The sequence below is a fragment of the Myotis davidii genome, unplaced genomic scaffold (genome assembly GCF_000327345.1).
Source record: "Myotis davidii unplaced genomic scaffold, ASM32734v1 scaffold394, whole genome shotgun sequence".
In the NCBI taxonomy this organism is placed as follows: Eukaryota; Metazoa; Chordata; class Mammalia; order Chiroptera; family Vespertilionidae; genus Myotis; species Myotis davidii.
The window spans coordinates 260,257-281,008 of record NW_006287548.1 but is presented as its reverse complement, the minus strand read 5'-3'; the positions used below and the strand labels follow the sequence as shown (position 1 = coordinate 281,008).

The window sequence follows — 20,752 nt, the reverse complement described above, 5'->3', positions numbered from 1 at the left end:
AAAATAAATAAAAAAATATTTAAAAAAAAGAATTCCAGCAAAACAGAAGGACAAACAAGCCTCAATTTTAGTTTGTCACTTAGAAGGGAAATTACAAAATGCATAAAAAAAGAACTGTATTATTTTCCACAATGTTACTTGGTTTGTAAAAGAATTCAATAAAATTTTCTAAGTGGGCGTTTTCCTCACCAAAGTGTAATGTAAAATCTTTACTATCTCTTTGAGACAGTGATCCAAGCTTCTTCCTTGGAGGATGTTACCAGTTCATACTTAGTTTCAATAACTTGACCCTCCACAGGCAGCAGGCGCAGTCTCCTCACCAACACACTCAGAAGTACTGTGGTCACCATATACGCAAACCTAGTCAGGAAGAAAGTTGACTGGTTACTATTAACAATTACACTTTAATTATATCTGACATCTTTCCTTTCACTTTATCATCTCACCTTAACTCTGGGCAGTCCTGTGAGCCTGAGAATCCAAGCAAGGAGAAAGTATTCATTACTGATTCATCATTAAACCGGTCTGGATCAAACCTAAAAAGAAGATTGGTATTTAATTTTTAAAAAGTCATCCCAGTATATTTAATTTTTAAAAAAAGAAGTTTGGGGGCTAATTACAATAGAAAGCCATGGCCTTTTACATATTTCCACTGTAAGAGCACAGATAAATAATGTTTTAAAAACTACTGAAAATAAAAACTGCTGTCACATTATATTTAAATTCCACTTATTACTATGTTCCCAAATTATTCAACATATATCTTTTGTCTCTTTCTGCTTATTTTATTATTCTATACCAGGGATGGAGAACATCTGGCTTACAGCTGTATAAAACCTGAGAAATCATTTGGTCTGGCCCTGCCAAACATTAGAGGTGTTAATTAAATGTCTGACCAAATATAGCAGGCTAATTTTTAAGTTGATAATTTTGTATGGCTGTGCATGATGTTATAAATATCCAAATGGCCCTTGGCAGAAAAAAGGTTCCCCATTCCGACTAAAATAATAGATGCAAAATACTTTTCTCTGGAACCAATAATGAATAAGACTTTGACACAAGTTTACATCATTGTATGAGATATAAAGATAAATCATACAAAACCACATAGTAAATATTTACATTTAAGCGTCTTCAACATATCTGTTACATGAGACCATCTGATCAATATGTAAGGTATTCTACATTGCCTTTTCAATTAAATTTATTGCTTAAAATTGGAGACATCAGACTTAAAAACTTATATTCATCAATTATGTTACACTCAGACTTACTAATAACTGAAGGAAATAAGGAGGCTAAGGTTTTTTTATTGTACACAATTTCACTCTGGAAAAAATTGCAGGGAAAATGGGTATATTAAAACAAAACAAATAGATCATAAAATTTTGTCTTAAAAAGAAATGTTTCTTTGAAAAGATCAACAAAATTGATAAACACTTAACTAGACTCAAAAAGGAAAAAGAGAGAGGACCTTAATAAATAAAATTAGTATTGAAGGAGAGAAGTAACAACTGACACCATAGAAATACAAAGGATTATAAAACAATATTATGAACAACTATATGCCAATATATTGGGTAACTGAAAAAAATAGATAAATTTTTAGAAACATACACTATTTCAAGAATGACTCAAGAAGAAACAAAACCTGAACAGATCAATTACAACAAAAGAAACAGAAGCAGTAATCTAAAAACTCCCAACAGATAAGTCTTGGACCGGATGTGAATTGTATGGTCCATAAACATTTAAAAAACTAACAGCTAACCAAAAAATTCAAGAAGAGAAAATACTCCAAAGCTCATTTTGTGAGGCCAGCATTATCCTAATTCCAAAAACTGATAAAGACACTACAAAGAAAGAAAATTATAGACCAGTATCTCTAATGAACAGAGATGCTAAAATCCTCAACAAAGTATTAGCAAACCGAATTGAGCAATTCATTGAAAAGATCACACACCATGATCAAGTGGGATTCATTCCTGGGGTGCATGATTGGTTAAATATCCATGAATGGCCCAGCCAGCATGGCTCAGTGGTTGAGCGTTGACCTATAAATCAGGAGATCAAGGTTCAATTCCTGGTCAGGGCATATGCCTGAGTTTTGGGGTAGCTCCCCAGTGTGGGAGTGCAGAAGGCAACCGATCAATGATTCGCTCGCATCGTTGATGTTTCTCTTCTCTCTCTCTTCCTTCCACTCGGAAATCAATAAAAATATATTTTTAAAAAGAATGTACCTCTGGATTTTCCAAAAGGGATGGGTAAGGAGGAATCAAACTTCAGAAAGCTTTTCCTTAGCATACAACAGTAATACTAACATTTCCTAAATTTAATTACATTTGATTCCTAAAAATGATTTCCACATTTAGCATATATTTCTTTTTTTAAATTTTGTTTTATTGCTTAAAGTATTACAAAGAGTACTACATATGTCTCCTTCCCCCACCCCCCTTCACCTTCCCCCAGCTCCCACCCCCAGAACATGCTCTCACCCCTCTAGTGTCTGGGTCCATTGGTTATGCATGTATACAAATCCTTTGGTTGATCTCTTACCTCCCCTGCCTTCCCTCTGAGGTTTGACAGTTTGTTTGATACTATTGGTGTTTCTGGTTTCTTGGGATATATTCCTAGAAGTGGGATCACTGGGCCAAATGGAAGTTCCATTTTTAACTTTTTGAGGAAACTCCACACTGTTTTCCATAGTGGCTGCACCAGTCTGCATTCCCACCAGTGGTGCACGAGTGTTCCCTTTTCTCCACATCCTCAATTTCTTTCTCTGTTTTTTAATTTGCAACCTAGATTTTCTGATCTAGCAATGTACATCTTTACTTTTGCTATAAAAGCCACTTGGAATATAAAAATTTACTTAATTTTTACTTATAGCATATTTCAAAGGATTCCTATTTCATTTATTAATAGACTAGAGGCCTATTGCACGAAGAGATTCATGCAATAGGCCTTCTTTTCCCCTGGCTTCTGGCACCGGTTTTCCTCCAGCACCCGGCACCCAGGCCTTTGCTCTGGCTGGGCTCCAGCCAGAGCTGGCCCTGTGGCCATGAGGCTTTTGCTGCTCTGTGGGCCCCCACAGCCGTGAGGCTTTTGCTCCAACGCTTGGAGCCTATGTATACAAATTAACCGCCATTTTTGTTAAGTTAATTTGCATACTCTCCTGATTGGCTGGTTAGCGTAGTGAAGGTATGGTCAATTCACATGTTTGTCTATTATTAGGTAAGATTTTCTTTAATATCATTATAATATTAAAAGCCAAAATGGTAGAAACACTTAATATGTTCTATCCTTATCCTCCAAAAGAAGGTTTCCTAGTACTTCAACCATGCCACCAACCCTGCCTCCTGATTTTCACACAGTTGTTTTACTCTCAATCAACTCGATATATAACCTTCTTCTAGGACAGTAAATCCTAGCCATTTCCTTAGGATTTTATTAGATGCCTATTTAAGAGGCAAACAAAAGCAGCTGTTCTTCAGCTTTTCCCTTCCTCACCATTCTCACATACAACACTTATACACACAAAACCTATTTTCTGAATTTGACTAAAGAACTTAATAGTTGAGACAACTTAACCAAAAAAAAAAAAAAAAGAATTCCAAAATTTCACTGAAATTGAAAGATAGATGTAGAGGTCAGGTAGTTAAACAGATCTTAGGATAGAAGAGGTAACAGGAGAGACGCATAGAATAGCAGACAGCAGATTCATGAAAGGAGAAGTAGTGAGTGAGCAGAAGATACAAAGGGAAGATATAAATGTATCATTGTCACATACTGTTTTCTCCTCAAAAATTAGAAAAGTAATGCAACACATAAAAACACATAAAAATCAATCATCACAATGACAGTGACAGATATTTCATACTTGTATGGTGATGGCCAAGTACTGGGATCTTGAAGTACCACACCAAGGGCATAAAGAACAAGGGTCTGCAAACAAACATAAATGTCTTCTAGTTAGTCAAGGCCTAACAAAGCAGAAGACTCCCAGAAAGCCAACTCATCCTAATTGCTCTTTTAATGTAGACAATGAATACACAATAAAAATATGAAACAACAGAAGAAAACACAGGCATGACTTTGGTAATCTTACAGTGGGGAAGGCATTCCTAAGCCTGTCACAAAAGCCATAAAGTAATAACAGGTTTAACTATATAAAAATTTTAAAAACTGCATTCTGTCAAAACAAAAAAAATACCAAACCATATCAAATAGAAAGAAAAAATACTTGTATAATATACAAAAAGACATGTATAATATACAAAATGTATAATATACAAAAAGCATGTATAATATACAAAAAGATATATAAGCTCACTAGAAAGAACAGTGAGTTACACACAGATAATTCACAAGACAAGAAATACAAACTGTTTATATGTGAAAAGCTGTTCAATCTCTCCAAAAATTAGGGAAAAACAAATTAAAATCATAAGACAGTTTTTCATATAAAATTAACAAAATATATATGATTTATAAATCTATAGGTGCTGATGATATGGAGACAAAAAGCTTTTTCATACATTATTGCTAACAATATAAACTGTCTTTTAGATAACAATTTAAATTCAACATACATATGCACTTTGACCCAAAAAACTCCATTTCTACAGTTCTATCCAATATCTGTCCAAGTATATAATTTGAAATAATAAAAAAATAGATCTAATTTCCATCTCTGAGAACTGCTTAAATAAATCGTGGTAATGGATTACTCTGCAGCCATTAAAAATGAGTTGGCCCTAGCCGGTTTGGATAGCGAGTTGGCCTGCGGACTGAAGGGCCCCGGGTGTGATTCCAGTCAAGGGCACATGCTCGGGTTATGGGTTTGATCCCCAGTTGGGGCGTACAGGAGGCAGCCAATCAATGACTTTCTCTCATCATTGATGTTTCTATCTCTTTCTCCCTCTCCCTTCCTCTCTGAAATCAATAAAAATATATTTTAAAAATAATAGTAATGAGTTGGATCTGTATCAAGTGCCAGCTGTACCAGTAGTCATGATACACTCAATAAAAGAAAATTAAAGAACAATATGTAAAGAGTAACCTTTCCCATATAAATTCAGTTTTTAAGACATATACACATATCTATGTGTATATACATACACAGAATAATATACACACACAGAAAAAGATCTATAAAAATATACACTAAAGAGGAAGAACTCATGGACATGTATAGTAGTGTGGTGACTGCAGGGGTGTGGTGGTGGGTGGAAGTGGAGGAGGGCATAGGGAGGGAAATGGTGATGGAAAAAAATAAAATAAAGAAAAAAATACACATTAAACTATTAACAGTAGTACCAATGGGCAAGAGAGTTTTTCTTTTATATAGTTTGAACTTTAGAACAGGCATATATTATTTTGTCATTTTAAATGACTGTGCCTTTGATTTTATAATAGATAGCATTTATTGGACACTTTAAACAATAAAATTTAAAATACACACTAAAAGAGTTGAAAAGAATAACTGAATGAGTTAAGTATACTAAATGTTTCCTACCTCTCTAGGAATAATGAATTTGTCGATCTTTCCTTCAATATCTTGAAGCCGGGCAGAAACGGGGGTCAGTTTGGCAGTCCGAACAGTCTCACAAAGCACTTGTCGACAATATCTGTTTAAAAAAATTTTTTTTGAGATCTTTACTATGAGAGAGACAGTTTGAAATGTAGAAATATTTCAAAATGTCATTCAACAACTTTCATAACTTGAAATAGTCACATGATGATTCTTTGTTGGTTGAAGATAAGTTATATAAATATATAAAGTCCATGTGGGTAAAGATTTAAACAAATAAAAACATCTTTAAAAGTACCAAAGAAAATTCATAGCAATATTTTTATAATTTTTGAGTAGAAAAATCCTATATTTTTAATAAAGAAATTAATAAAAATTTTAATAAAGGACTTTGCTAATAAAAAATTATATAAATATTGACACAATGACAGAAATCATAATGAAAAACACAATCTGATTATGGAATGTTTTATATATTTACAATCATCATACATAAAATTAAGACAACTAGAAAAAAATTTTAAAAGACTAGAAAAAATATTTACAGTAAATATATATTTAATGTATCAAAGCTCTTTAAAACTTCATAATTAAAATAATTAAACACCCCAGCAGATATGTAAACAGAGTATACAGAAAAGCAATTAACAAAATAAATACAAATGGCCTGAAAACACATGAAATGATAATCTCATCAACAATGGAAAGACAGCCAATCAGAGGAATTTTTTTTACTTGGCAAATTTGCCAAGATGAAAAAGAATAACATTAGGGAATAATAATAATAATGGGGGAAAGACATTGATAGTCAATTGGTGGAAATATAAATTGGTATAACCTTTCTGAAGGATAATTTGGCAACATACAGTATAAGAATATTAAGTGTGCATCACAATGAGAAGAAAATGTATTGAAATCTTGCCACGAAACCATTCTGTTAAATAGTTTCTATGCAGTATCTCTTTGTTGTTGTTGTTAATCCTCACCTAAGGATATTTTTCCATTGATTTTTAGCGAGAGTGGAAGGGAGAGGTAGAGACAGAGAGAAACATCCATGTGAGAGAGACACACAAATTGGTTGCTTCCTGCATGCACCCAGACCAAGGCCGGGGAACCTGAAACCCAGGTACATGCCCTTGACTAGAATCGAATCCAGGACCCTTCAGTCCCTGGGTTAACACTCTATCCACGGAGCCAACTGGCAAGGGCTATGCAGTATCTCTTCTGATCCTTAAAAGAACCTCAAGGATCCCATTATTATTTTAATTTTACAGATTAAAAAAGAATTTAATGAGGCACTATACTATTGCATATATCCTTAAATACTAATCTCATTATTTATTAATAGAAACAATTAGAAATATTAGCAAAGAGGTAAGCATAGGAATGCTAATTTTGTTTATAATATCTAAAAACAACAAAAGAGGAAACATCCTTTCCTCTTTGAACAAATATTTATTGGGTACGTCCTACATTAGAAGCTCTGTGTTAGATACTTAGCTAAAGCAGTGAACAAGACAGATACCTCCAAAGGAACTCAAAGTCTAGTTGACAGGGGAAGGGAGAAAAGTGGGGACATCAAGGATGAACAATTACAAAAGCGCAGTAACTGTTATGATAAAGAAAATTCAGGGATTTGGGGAACAAATGGCAGGAGCACCTAACTGGAGAGAGGACTATGCAGAAAAGTAAACACTTGGGCTGAGACCTTCAGGAAAAAACAGAAAGTAGCTAGGAGAGAGAGAAAGAAAGAATCTAGACAAAGAAAACAGTCTGCCAAACCCAGAAGATATGAAAGAGTGCTGTACCTTTGAAGAAACAAAAGAATTTCAGTACAGCTGAATCCAAGAGTATGAAGAGGCACAAGTAATAAGAGATAAGGTAGAAGAGGAATGCAAAGCTAAGCTATTGAAATGCCTCAGAAGCTCATGAAATGCCTCACGAGTTTAAATTTTATCTTAACGGCAACCAGAAGTCGCTGAAGGATTTTAAAGTGGAGAGTCATCTAATCAGATGTTACTCCCCATATATATAAAGATCACTAGCTCAGTGACTCTCAACTTTGGCTACACAGTGCAATAATCTGAGAGGCTGTTGAAAACCACCAATGACAGAGCTTGTTGTCTCTGGACTATTCCCAGGTTATCTGCATTTTTAAAGCACCTGAGGCGATTTACAGGCTCCAGTAGTAATTTCAAGAATGAATTGGAGGGGAGCAAGACCTAAGGCTGTTGAAATGTCCCAGACAAGAACTAAAACTAAACTTCCAACTGAAGTTGTTCGGAAAGCAGAATCAATAAAATTTGATCACTGATGGGTTATGTTGGGAGTTACTACATTGAAGAATACTGTCCATAAAATATTTAGAGAGAAAAAAAAGGAATTTACAGAAGAGTTATATGTTATATATTTTTTAATGTTTTTAAATTTTTTTAAAATACATAAGTATATGTGCATAGAAAAATCTGAAAAAAATAGTAAAATGGTTAATAATTTTTATCCCTAAAGGTACATTATAAAGAATGTACCTTCTACAACTTCTACTTCATACACTTCTGAATTATAAAAATTTCAAAAGACAAGCATGTATTACTCTTAAAATTAAAGATAGCCACATTCAATGTAATAGATAAAACTCCCACCACTTTGAAGACTCTGTAACAGAAGCCTCGCTGAGAAATCCATGGCTTCGAGTTTTTGCCAATGGCTGTCTCCCTATCTTCGTGTCTAGGGTTGAAAGATGCTCCGAGATAGGGCTGTTTGTTACCCAGACTCAGACTTCCAATCCATTCCTAAGCAGTCACAGCCACTATTTTTAAAAATCTCTTAAATTATTACATGTAAATAATTCATCTTTTTTAAAATAATTTTTATTTTTCAATTATAATTGACAGACGTTATTAGTTTCTGATTTCACTTATATGTGGAATCTAAAATATTTTTCATTTATTTCAGTTGTATAATTTGATGAGTTTACACAATTGTGTAACCAAAACTACAAGCAAAACACAGAACAAGAACACTTCCCTCACCCTAAAACCTTTACTTCCGCTCCTTCATAGCTTATCCCATCCACATTCCTTGCCCCAAACAAGCACGGATCTGCTTTCTATGACCCTAGCTTTGCCTTTTCTCTAATTTCACCTGAGTGAAATCATACTGTAGGCAGTCTTTGTGTTTGACTTCTTTCACTTAGCATAATGAGATTTCCATTATGTGTGTATTGCTACTGCGTTACTTTTTATTTTAAAAATATCAATTTCCTTATATCAGATTTGTCTTTAAAAATGTAATTCTATGTTGTGTTCTACCACATTATAAGTAGATTTAACTGAGAAGTCTAATTTCATGGTCTTTTTCCTGTAAATATAACAATAAGGACAACAGGGTAACTGTACTATTTTTCTTCAAGGCGGCTCCTCCTGTTGGGAGTTAGAGGAGGGAGGACAAGCGTCTGTGCCGCCCTGGTGATTCTTGAAGCTCCGGCAGAGACCTTCTCTGTAACTGGTTTTCCATCTCTGCCAAGAGTCTGTTTCCTCTTAGCACTCAACATGTTTAACAGAAGTCTTGTAATAGTTCCAAAAATAATAAAACCGGTCCCCAACATAAAAATGATACATACCACAACACATTGGTTTTTCCTAGTGGCTTTGGTTTTCTTAAATTCCTTTAAATAATTTTTAGTGTCAAATTATGTGGTAGAAATAAAAAGTTTTTCTTCAGAGTGATCAAACCACTGAAGAAATGCAGTTCAATGACGTGTGCAGAGGGTGAGAATCGTCTGTACAGAGGCCGGCCCAGGACAGTGCGGCCACCTCAACGCCTAAGACTTCCCGTTAGTGATAAGTGGGCGGCTTAACTTCAGTGCTGTATCCCCAGAAGGACAAAAGTTTATTCCAGGTATACGCTTCTGATATAATATCTGTAAGGCTGTTCTTGATCTGATGAAATCTGCTTCTCAAATTGTCAAACATTAACATGAAAAAGTAACCCTAGTTTGTATTTTATCTGACCCTCCCATCACTCCTAAGACAGTGGTTAAAGTATTCCAACAATCAATTTCTCTGCTTTATTAGATGTTTGACCAGTGAAAAATTAGACTTCCTTTTAAATTACTGTGTTACTCTTTATTACTTGGTAATATTCCATAGTACAAATATAATACAATTTGTTTATTCACCAGTTCACAAACATTTGGACTGCTTCCAGTTTTTTGCTATTATAAATAATATTGCTTTTGAACATTTGCAAACAGGTTTGTGTGGCCATTTATTTTTATTTCTCTTGGTGAGTGCCTAGGCAAAGAATTGCTGGGTCAAATGGTAAGCATCTGTTTAACTCTCTAAGGTCCTGCCACAGTTTTCCTACAGGACTGTTCCGTCTTCCATTCCCACCACCAAGGTATGAATGTTTCACTTACTTGATTGACATCACTGCTACTATTTTATACAGGCCAATGTAAAGCTTTCCCAGAACTACCGAATGGTTTTAGAAAGTAAATTAATTTATTAAAATCTTATGTGAATATTTTAAGTCCTATAAAGATAGATAGCTTTCCTAGATATTAGCCATTAGCTTTAAATGAGATAGCCAAACTGCTCAAATTTACCTTTTAATGATCTCCTCTTCCTTTTATTGTGTTCTTACCTGAGCCGCTCCATTTTCTCTGGAGTAATAGGACCCTTCCCAAAAACTTGGTCTATCTCTTCATATAGTTTTTTCTGTACTTCTTCAGAGGTGGTTAAAAAACAGATTGCCCAGGTGCACACTAAGTGAAGATTTACATTAATAACAATGAAAATAGCTACCTCACAGTTTGGGTGCAGAATAAGAAAAAAAAAAACAACTTTATTTTTTTGTATTTTCCTTTCCCCCCACTAATACAAAGATAAATAAATGCTACCAAAAACAAAAAAGTAAAGCAAGACTGTTCACAGGATTTGTATTTCACTGAACAAAACATAAATATCTACAGAATACTCCCCAAAAGAAATAAGGCAACCTGGAAGATTTCTTTCTTAAACTGGCAAACAATTAAAGCCACTTCGTAAACTATTTTACTTTAGTTTTTCAATCACCATTTATCCCCTCTATCCCCTCTTCCACCTCCACCTCCCCCTCCAGCCCCCCATAATCACCACACTGTGGTCAATTGTCTGGTTCACTCACCCTTGTAAAATAAAATACTGATTTATCAGTTCACTCAAGAGCCCTAATGAAATGACTCATACAAATCAAAGTAGCAGGAGCTTTACCTACAAGTCAATATCCTAAACTTTCACTTGTAAGAGTAGATAGACTGGCTCAAGAACTGGGACTGGTTATTGCTTAGGACAGAGGTTCTCAAAAATCCCCTCACACCCACAGATCCTGATTCAGCAGGTTTAGGGAAGGATCGAAGCCTCTAACAAATACCACAATGACTTTCATGAACACCAAAACTGGAAAATCACTAGCGTATGGCTTACTTTTGGTTAAAATGGTTTATGGATTATATTCACTGTGGCAATGAAAAGGTAAGAAAATTACATGATGAACATAAAACAGAGAAAATAAAAAGTAGTTAGATTTTCTTTAGTAACCCACTGGGATTACAACTATTCAAAGAATTAAACCATCCACATTATACAGTACTTCTTTCACTAGATTATGTTTGACTCAGCTCTACTTTTTCTATATCAAGAACTTTTCAAAATACATTTACTAATTTGTACCTCTACTTAATATTTATTTCCTGAGCTAGAAAGGGCTGCTATAAATTTGTCTCAAATTTAAATTTTAACTCACATATTATCCAATTCCCACGCCTAGAAAAGACATAATTCACTTTCCGTACTAAATGTTACTGATAAAATCAATAGCTACCTGGACCTCAATTATTTTGATAATTGCTCACATCTAGAGTTCAAAAAAAGGCACATGATGAGTAACTGCCTGTCCTTAACTTTTTTCCTACGTATGCTTCCTTATTATGGCTTTTGAGTGAACTGCAGAATTTCTGTTTCACAAAATAAATGAAGAAGCAGAACAAAAACAGACTCACAGACACAGAGAACATTTTGACAGTTGCCAGATGGGAGGGGGTGAGGGTATGGTGAAAAAGGTGAAGAAATTAAGAAGAACAAATTGGTTGTTACAGAATAGTCATGGGGATGTAAAGCACAGCACAGGGAATACAGTCACAATAGTCTAATAATTATGTATGGTATCAGATGGGTGCCAGATTTATCAAATACTGTGTGAATGAATGGTACGCTGCTAAACTAAAATTAGTAACTTATGCACTGTCTAATCACTGGGGTGTGCACCTGAAACTAACATAATAATGTATGTCAACTGTAATTGAAAAATAAAAATGATTTTAAGATGAAAAAAAGACTAGTGACATGAAAACTAGTACAGATAGTGTACAATATGTATATGTATGCAATTTTACAAACTTGCATAGTAAAATACTGAAAGATTTAGCACAAAAATTTGAATATAGTAGGCACATGTACATCCAGCTTGACTAAATGATCATTTAAAAATTAACATCACTGTACAAGCTTCATAATTTCAAACATTGGTTCTTTTGCAGAGCTCTATTAAAAATAAAGTATGAATGGAGACAGCTTAAAAGTGTGATTTTAAGCCACTGAACATTCTTTAATTATACTACTGAACCAAGATACAATGTTATAGTTGGAAGATACCTTGGAGGTCGTCTACAGCTAAATCCTTATTTTAGAAAAGGAGAAAATGCAGAGGTAAGTATCTTGGTTCAAGGCTGAGTCAGCAGAGGAGGAACTTGATGGTTTCCTGCCTATCTTGCCTCTCAAAAACTTCAGAAGTGACTTAAAAATAACCAGCCCAATGCAAATAAATAATCCTCTGAAAATTTCTCCTAAAAACAGCAAATCAGATTAAAATATTAACTCAACCTTGGAAATTATCACTTTTTATGATATCTAGAGGACAACTGATTCAGACTTTAGCAAAAATATATTTTAATGCAATAAAATGTTAAAACAAGTTTAAGTAATTTTTAAAAAGATCCCATACAGCCCTGGCTGGGTGGCTCAGTTGGTTAGAGCATTGTCTCCTACACCAAAAGGTTTTGGGTTCAATTCCCAGTCAGGGCACATACCTAGGTTTCAGTATCCCCAGTTGGGGCTCACACAGGAGGCTCCTCATGTCTGTCTCTGTCTGTCTGTCTGTCTGTCTCTCTTTCGCTCTTTCTCTCTCTGTCACTCTAAAAATGAAAAATCAATAAAAATATATCCTCAGGTGAGGATTTTTTTAAAACAGGTTCAATACATCATATTTACACAAGCTTACCTTAATTCCATTTAATTTATAATATCTGGACATCTCTTAATATTGAAAATTTTACAGCAAGAATAATTGATGGGGAGTTTGTATTTGTAGTCTTTGTTTTTAAGAAAAGTTCCCTCAACAGAAAGGGTTGTAAATGAATCCTTCAAGTGAACATGAATTTTTTGGGTTTTAAACTAATATTTTAATACTTCCTTTAACATTTTATGTTATTATAATTTTATAGATATACACAAATTTTTATAAATACTGTATGAATGATTGGTACTCTGCTCAACTAAAATTCAGTAAGGAAACTTAAAAACATATCACACCCATTTTAGATTTTGAAAGAAAAGCACCTTCAATCTGACAAAAGAGTGCTTCTGAATCATGATTCCTGTGGCCCATCTCTTCTGCTGGTAGACCTTAATAATAGCAGCCCAAACGAGTCACAGTGAAATGCCCCAGCAGGAAACTGAAAAGCTCACTGCTTGGTTGGAAAGGTGTCAATAGCAGTTCATTTTTAAAGCACTAACTAGAATTCACAATCCATAAACTGTGTCAAAATTTCTATGGCACTGTTGAGAGGTGGCATAGAACACCTGGGGTTTTTAAAAATGTACCTGTGTGAATCAAGTCTTGCAAATAAGAATAAAAAAGAAGGGGGGAAATTATAAAGAGTGTTTCCTTTATTTAGAATAGCTTTAGCCTCGTATATTTTATACTCTATCTCCAGAAGGATTCAAGGAATACTTACATTTTGCAGTTATTATGCAACTTGCCAGAGAAAATATCATACTGTCTTCTAGGATCTAGAAAACAAAGTGAAGTTTAGAAAATATGAAATGCAAGGTGGCCTGTATCAGGCCCTACTAAAATAATTTATTCTGTAATAGGGGTCAAGGTAAGGGGAAAAGTCTATATTATGTTTCATAATTAAGTCTTTATTTAATATTTCAGTTAAAAAATCTATATAAGAACCAATCTAAATATCATATTGCCTTTTTCCATGCAGTAAACATTTATCTATATTACTGTCTCATGGTAATTTTTGCAAATAAACTGGCTCAGTCCTCCCTTTCTGGCGTGGCCTGGTGCAGCAATGAAGCCTCAGGAACATGGAAAGCCTGCCACTCACTGTCCTGGGAGCCTGATTCAATGCCTGCACTCACACACACACACCAAAAAGCCACTTCTGTCTATGAAGACTTGCATGTGCGGAATAAAAGGGTGTGGCAATAACGGTTCCCCTCCTGTCTTTTGCCTGACAACACCATAGGTGTGCTGGGGGGAACAGACACACACTGGAACAAGCCAAGCTGCACATCTGGTCATGCAGGCAGAGCAGCTTAGTCGATAAAGGCTTATACAGGCCCTCCTGTTTTAGATCAGAGATTTTTGGTTCAATATTTGCTTCCCAATCCTATATAATAAAAGGCTAATATGCAAATCGACCAAAAGGCACAATGACTGGTCGCTATGATGTGCACTGACCACGAGGGGCAGATGCTCAACGCAGGAGCTGCCCCCTGGTGGTCAGTGTGTTCCCAGAGGGGAACACTGCTCAGCCAGAAGCCTGGCTCACAGCTGGCGAGTGCTGTGGCAGTGGCAGGAGCCTCTCCCACCTTCGCAGCAGCACTAAGGACCCCTCAGGGGATGTCCGACTAACGGCTTAGGCCTGCTCCCCATGGGAGGGCACAGGCCAGGCTGAGGGACCCCCCCCCACCAGTGTATGAATTTCATGCACTGAGCCTCTAGTTATTAAATAATAAACAACTGCTTAAAAGAGCTAAATATCAGGAGACTAAATACTAATACTGTTTATGGATGATGTACAGTAAAAGAAAAGAAAGCCATTGGACTTTGGAGGCCATCTGGATTAAATGAATAAAAACCACACTCTATACATGTGTGACTATCTTTTATTTGAAAAATGTTTAACAATTACATTACCTGTTGGTCATTAAGGTTTCCCTGTACTAAGGAGTCAATGAAAATATGTTGACTAATGTTCTTTCCTTTTCGTTCTTTTATGATTTTCTTCAAAATAGATTCCAGTTGCATAAGGGCTTAGTGAAAAAAAAACAAAATAAAATTAGAATATATGTACTTGTAAAGATTAAATTTTGAAATATTTCTGTACAATGCTATTACTACAGAATAAAATTTCCAAAGGTAAAGTAGTAACCAACAATTTTTTAAAAGCTAATTTATGTTTAAATTCATCTACTTTCTTTTCCTTCTCTTCACTAATTTTTATATGTATACAAAAAAGTACATAAGCTATATATGCACCATCTAAGGAATAATTATAAAGCAAACACCCATAATATCGCCACCCAGGTCAAGAAGTAGGACAATGCCAGCACCTTAGAGGCCTCCACACACATATACCTCTCCACTGATATTATCCACCTCGCTTCTAATTTCTGTCCTCTTAACTTTATTCTTCTCTCAAATTAGGCATCACCCAGTTTAGGGACAGAAACAGATGTGAAATAACAAGAAAAGGGCCCAGCCAGTGTGCCTAAATGGCTGAATGTTGACCTATGAACCAGGAGGTCATGGTTGGATTCTTAGTTGGGGCACAGGCCCAGGATGCAGGCTCGATCCCCAGTGAGGGGCGTGCAGGAGGCAGCCTATCAATGACTCTCTCTCATCATTGATGTTTCTATCATTCTGTCCCTCTCCCTTCCCCTCTGAAATAAATAAAATTCTATATATTAGAAAAAAACTCCTAAAACCTAAAAGATATAGAGTAGCTGATATCCAACAATCAAAAGAATTATCCAAAGATCATTTCTCAGTTCCCATCTTACTTGGCCTATCACAGCATTTGATGGTGTTGACCACTTACTTGCAGGAAACACTTTCATTTGACTTCCAGAATTCACACTCTCCCAGACTCCACGCTTTCCTCCCACTCTCCTCCCTGCCCGTTCTCAGTCTCCTTTGTTGATTCCTTCTCATCTCTAGAATTTTTTCATGGTAGAATGTCCAAGGTCACATATCAGTTTTTGGAACTCTTCTGTGTTGCTATTTACATTCAGTTAGATTGGTGATCACCAGCCCCAAGGCTTTAAATACAGTCTATATACTTAACACTCGCAAATTTTTATTTCCAGTCAGGACCTTTCCCCTGAACTCCAGACTCATGTATCTTATAACCATCTCAGCATCTCCTTTTGGCTGCCTCAAACATATTAAACATACCATATCCAAAACTGACCCTTGATCTTTCCCCTCAAAGCTGATCTTCCTAGTCTGTCGATCTTATTTCCCAGTAGCTTTAATTTCCAATTACTTAGGCCTAGAATCTGGGTATCCTCCTTCTCGCTTATACCTCACATCTAATCTGTCAGCCCATGTTGGTGGATCTGTCTTCCAAATACAGAATTATTCTCCCTTATTTTTTTTCTTGCTACATTTTCTGTTGCCTTACACTGAGTCTACACCACATTATTTCTCTTGCCTGGTTCATTGCAATAGCTCCCTAAGTAGTCTTCCCACTTCTGCTCTCGGTATCTCCAGCTGTTTGGTTTTGTTTTTGTTTTTTTAACATCACTTTCTTCATTAGGCTTTTTATTTTATTGATTTTTTACAGAGAGGAAGGAAGAGGGATAGAGAATCAGAAACATCGACGAGAGAGAAACATCGACCAGCTGCCTCCTGTACACCTCCCACTGGGAATGTGCCCGCAACCAAGGTACATGCCCTTGACCGGAATCGAACCCGGGACCCTTCAGTCCACAGGCTGACGCTCTATCCACTGAGCCAAACCGGTTTGGCAATAAAAAATATTTTTAAAAAAACCACATAATTCAGATCATAACTCTGCTCAAAACCTTCCAGTGGCTTCCTATCTCATAGTAAGAACCTATTCACACAATGATTTACAAACCAGACAAAATCTGTCCCTATCCTAGGTCATTCTAGCCTCACCTCCTATTCCTCTCTGACTCACTTCATCACAGACACACCCTGTTATACCTCAAATATACCATGGGGAGTCCCACCTCAAGGACTTGGCAACTACTTTTCCTCTACATGGAATATTCTTCCCTTGGACTTAGGATGTCCACATGACAGTTACCTCACCTCTTACAACTGTTTGCTCAAAGGTCACCTCACTTGGTGAGGCCTTTCCTAATGGCCTTATTTAAAATTGTAACCGCCTCACCTCTAGCACTCCCTATCCCCCTTCCTGACTTAATTTTCTCCGTAGCACTTTGCATTTTTAACACACTATTGCGTTTATTTATTTAGATTATTGTCTGCCTCGTTCCACTAGAATGTGCTGCCACAAAGACAGGAATTTTTGTTTGCTTTGTTATATAATCTACTTTATTTAGAATCTAAAAAAATTTAAGTTATTCATTTTCACTTATATTAATTGAATCAATGTTTGTGAAATACATTTTTTATTAAGGGGAGTACTCTAAATGCATCCATTGAGATAATCAGAATGGTTACAAAAACTAGATAGCAGAAAATGTATCAATTAAATTGGCTTTTCTGGACTTAGTCTGGACATCAAGGGAATCACTGAAATGGTCAGTCCCATGGGGACAGGGATTGTTGTCTTCTATACAGAGAAGAGGGCCCAGCACATATGCGCCTCAATAAACATTTGTCGAAAGAATAAAGGAAGAGAACCCTGAGGAGCAATACTGTTATATATGGAAAACACCCATTACTCCAATGCAGTCTATGGATTTTAACTTACCCCAGCCTACCTCCAAAAAGAGACTGAAGCAGCTCAGAATACAGGTATGAAAGCATTCCAATCATTAAATTATTGACAGAATATGTAAAATAAAATAAAAAAGGGGAGAATAACCTGGGGGAGCCATCTTAAACTAAAACTGCTATTTTTCTGAGTTTACAAAGTTGTAACCAATGCCAAACAATTTTGAAAATATTGTTTTCAAAATTATATATGTTATAATGGCAATAATTTTTATGTTGCTACATTTTTTACAAATATTACAAAATATTTAATTATATTGATATGATTTTCTTAACAGTTCTTATGTTGTTGGGTATTTATATTGTTTCTGGTTTTCTTCTTGCAGAAATAGCAGAGACAGAAATATTCAAGAAATATTTTTCTCTTTCTAGGTAATTTAATCCATCATTTATTAATCTTAACATGTGTCATCAAAATGCTTTCCTAGGGTTGTACCCTTACACTCTCCATTAATCCTGTAGGCTATTCCAACTCTCCAGCATTCTCATTCTGCAGTGAATGCTAGAATTTCATTTACAAATTCACTGCTTTTTCCTCTCACTTATGAGAGAACTTCCATTATGGGAAATGTAGGGGGGAAAAAAAACAAAGAAAAAAAACATGATTTATAATTTCATTATTCCGAAATAGCCCTATTAAAATAAAGCACATATCCTTTTGTCCTCACTAGAAATTAAGAGTGGCAAAACTTACCATCTTCATATTGTTTTTTCCGAGTTGTACTTTTATCAAGTGATCCATCTAGAAAGCCTTTCCCGATCTCAGACCAAACCTAAAAATAGGAAAACATACCTACTATCTAATATGTAGATTTTCTAAATAATAAAACAATCTAAGCTAATAATTGAAGGACTCCGGCCTCACGAACAGAACTTATAATTAAGCTCTCACTTTTAAATAAGCTACATAATCATTTACTCCATAGTCAATGAGAATAGGACAAATATATTTTAATAATTTCCATCAAGAAACTCTCAAATTAATTATAACTGAAAAGTCCAAAGTTCCTTTTCTGCCCTCGCCAGTGTGGCTAAGTTGGTTGAGCATTATGCCATGTACCCAAAGTTTGCCAGTTTGGTTCTATTCTGGGTCAGGGCACATACCCAGGTTTCAGGTTCAATCCTGGTTGCGGTGTGTGTGGGAGGCAACTAATTGATGTTTCTCTCTCTCTTTCTCTCTCTCTCTCTCTCTCTCTCTCTCTCTCTCTCTCTCGTGCCTTTTTCCTCCCTCACTCTCTGTCTCTCCCTCCCATCCACGCTCTCTAAAAATCAATGGTAACAATATCCTTCAGTAAGGATTAATAATAAAAAACAAAAAAGAAAGAAATATGGGCAAAAGACATGAGAAAGCATCCCACAAAAAAAACAACACAAGTATTCAACAAAAATATCAAACAATGTGTAACCTCACAAACAATAGAATAATTATATATTTTAATCATGAAATACCATTTCTGAACAATTAAGTAGGCAAATATTTAAAGGACCAATAATTCTAAATGTCAAAAGCACAAGGAAAGAGCACACTAATGTTGGTGAGAAAATAACTGGGGCAATGTTTCTGGAGAAACACGGTCGGCAACTGAATGTGAGGTGGACATTTTTCACACTCAACATCTGTGCAACCGGCATGCACCTTACAGCTGAGGCTGGCTCCCAACTGCTGTCAGCCACGAAGCGGTCATGATGGAGCTGTTATCGCCTCTGCATTCACAACGTGGTGATCATTCCCGGTGACATGCACCCCTTGGTGTTTCAAACACTGGACGATCATTTGAGGAAGGATTTCAAGTCATGTTTCTGCGGTAGGCAGTTAGACAGACACGGCCAGAGTAGGGAGGACGGGCTAGGTATAGAAGGTCACCAGGGTGAAAAGTCTCGAATGCCTAGCAAAGGACAAATGTAGGGTGGGACCTCACCTTCAGGGTGACCCTTCCTCCACTAGCTTATCCCTGGTCATGCATGGGGTTTGGATACCCTGGCCTTTCCTCCCTAGAGCTAACATCTAGGCCACAGCTATATTTCAGCTCCAGGCCCAGAAAGGCAGCAAAACCAGACAAGTGACACCAAGGCTGACCTCAGGACAAGCTGCATTGGATAATGACCCGCTGCCCTGGCACTGACCAATCAATCTGTGGAAACCTGGACCCTGAGAGGACACACCTGGAAAGCTGCTGAATATTCTATTGAAATCTTCCCCTGGGACCTCCCCTGAATCTCTACCCTTAAAACCCTTAAGATAGAGGATCCAGTGCACTCTCCTCCCAGAGCACCCCCTCACCTGACCCTTCCCCGACCCCTCATCTCCTCTCTTCCTCCCCACAGGTGCATCACCTTGACCTCCTCACTTCTGAGCTCTAAGGGACCCTCCTTTGGCTCTATAGCTTGTTTCCTAAGCCCATTTCTCCTATGAATTACTTCTACCTCTGTGATTTTCCAAATAAATGTTCTCTTATAGTTTGAGTCTTGGCTCTTATTCTTTCCTAGCTACACTTAAGTACTGAGATTGCTAAATCCAGGTCTGATCTGACACCACTGGTCTAACACACCTGGTGCCCTTCCTACTGCCTCCAACATTTATAGTCTGAAAACTTTTCTTTGACAACTTCTATTAATGTTAATAAATATACATTTCTGCCCAGTCGATGTGGCTCAGTGGCTGAGTGTCAACCTATGAACCAGAAGGTCACGGTTTGATTCCTGATCAGGGCACATGCCCAGTGGAAGGCAAGCATCAACCAGCTGCCTCCTGCACACCCCCTACTGAGGATGTGCCCGCAACCAAGGTACATGCCCTTGACCAGAATCGAACCTGGGACCTTTTAGTCCGCAGGCCGAGGCTCCACTCACCGAGCCAAACCGGTTTGGCTAGTTATCTAATTTTTAAATTTCAAAAGTAATTCTTAAATTTTTTAGAGACAACAATTATCTTCTCTTACATTGTTGTTTTTAACCCCGAACATTGAAATTCTATACTACAGCACCTTAAACATTATTCTTTTTTAAAAATATATTTTTATTGATTTCAGAGAGGAAGGGAGAGGGAGAGAGAGAGATAGAAACATCAATGATGAGAGAGAATCATTGATCGTCTGCTTCCTGCAAGCCCCCCACTAGGGATTGAGCCCACACCTGTGCATGTGCCCTTGACGGGAATCGAACCTGGCACCTTTC

At 36.4% G+C, this 20,752-nt stretch overlaps 1 protein-coding gene across 1 annotated transcript in view; it reads right to left on the bottom strand.

Annotated features, from left to right (window-relative positions):
• LOC102761574 (cytochrome P450 20A1) overlaps positions 1 to 20,752 on the bottom strand; it is a gene marked incomplete at its 5' end in the record, with an annotated part of 27,727 nt that continues 6,975 nt past the window's right edge. The window contains 8 exons of the mRNA XM_015561096.1: positions 1 to 360; positions 447 to 536; positions 3,878 to 3,942; positions 5,516 to 5,627; positions 10,178 to 10,298; positions 13,587 to 13,641; positions 14,783 to 14,898; positions 18,273 to 18,351. Of these exons, the coding sequence (XP_015416582.1) occupies positions 213 to 360; positions 447 to 536; positions 3,878 to 3,942; positions 5,516 to 5,627; positions 10,178 to 10,298; positions 13,587 to 13,641; positions 14,783 to 14,898; positions 18,273 to 18,351 (786 nt within the window). The remainder of the gene's footprint in view (positions 361 to 446; positions 537 to 3,877; positions 3,943 to 5,515; positions 5,628 to 10,177; positions 10,299 to 13,586; positions 13,642 to 14,782; positions 14,899 to 18,272; positions 18,352 to 20,752) is intronic.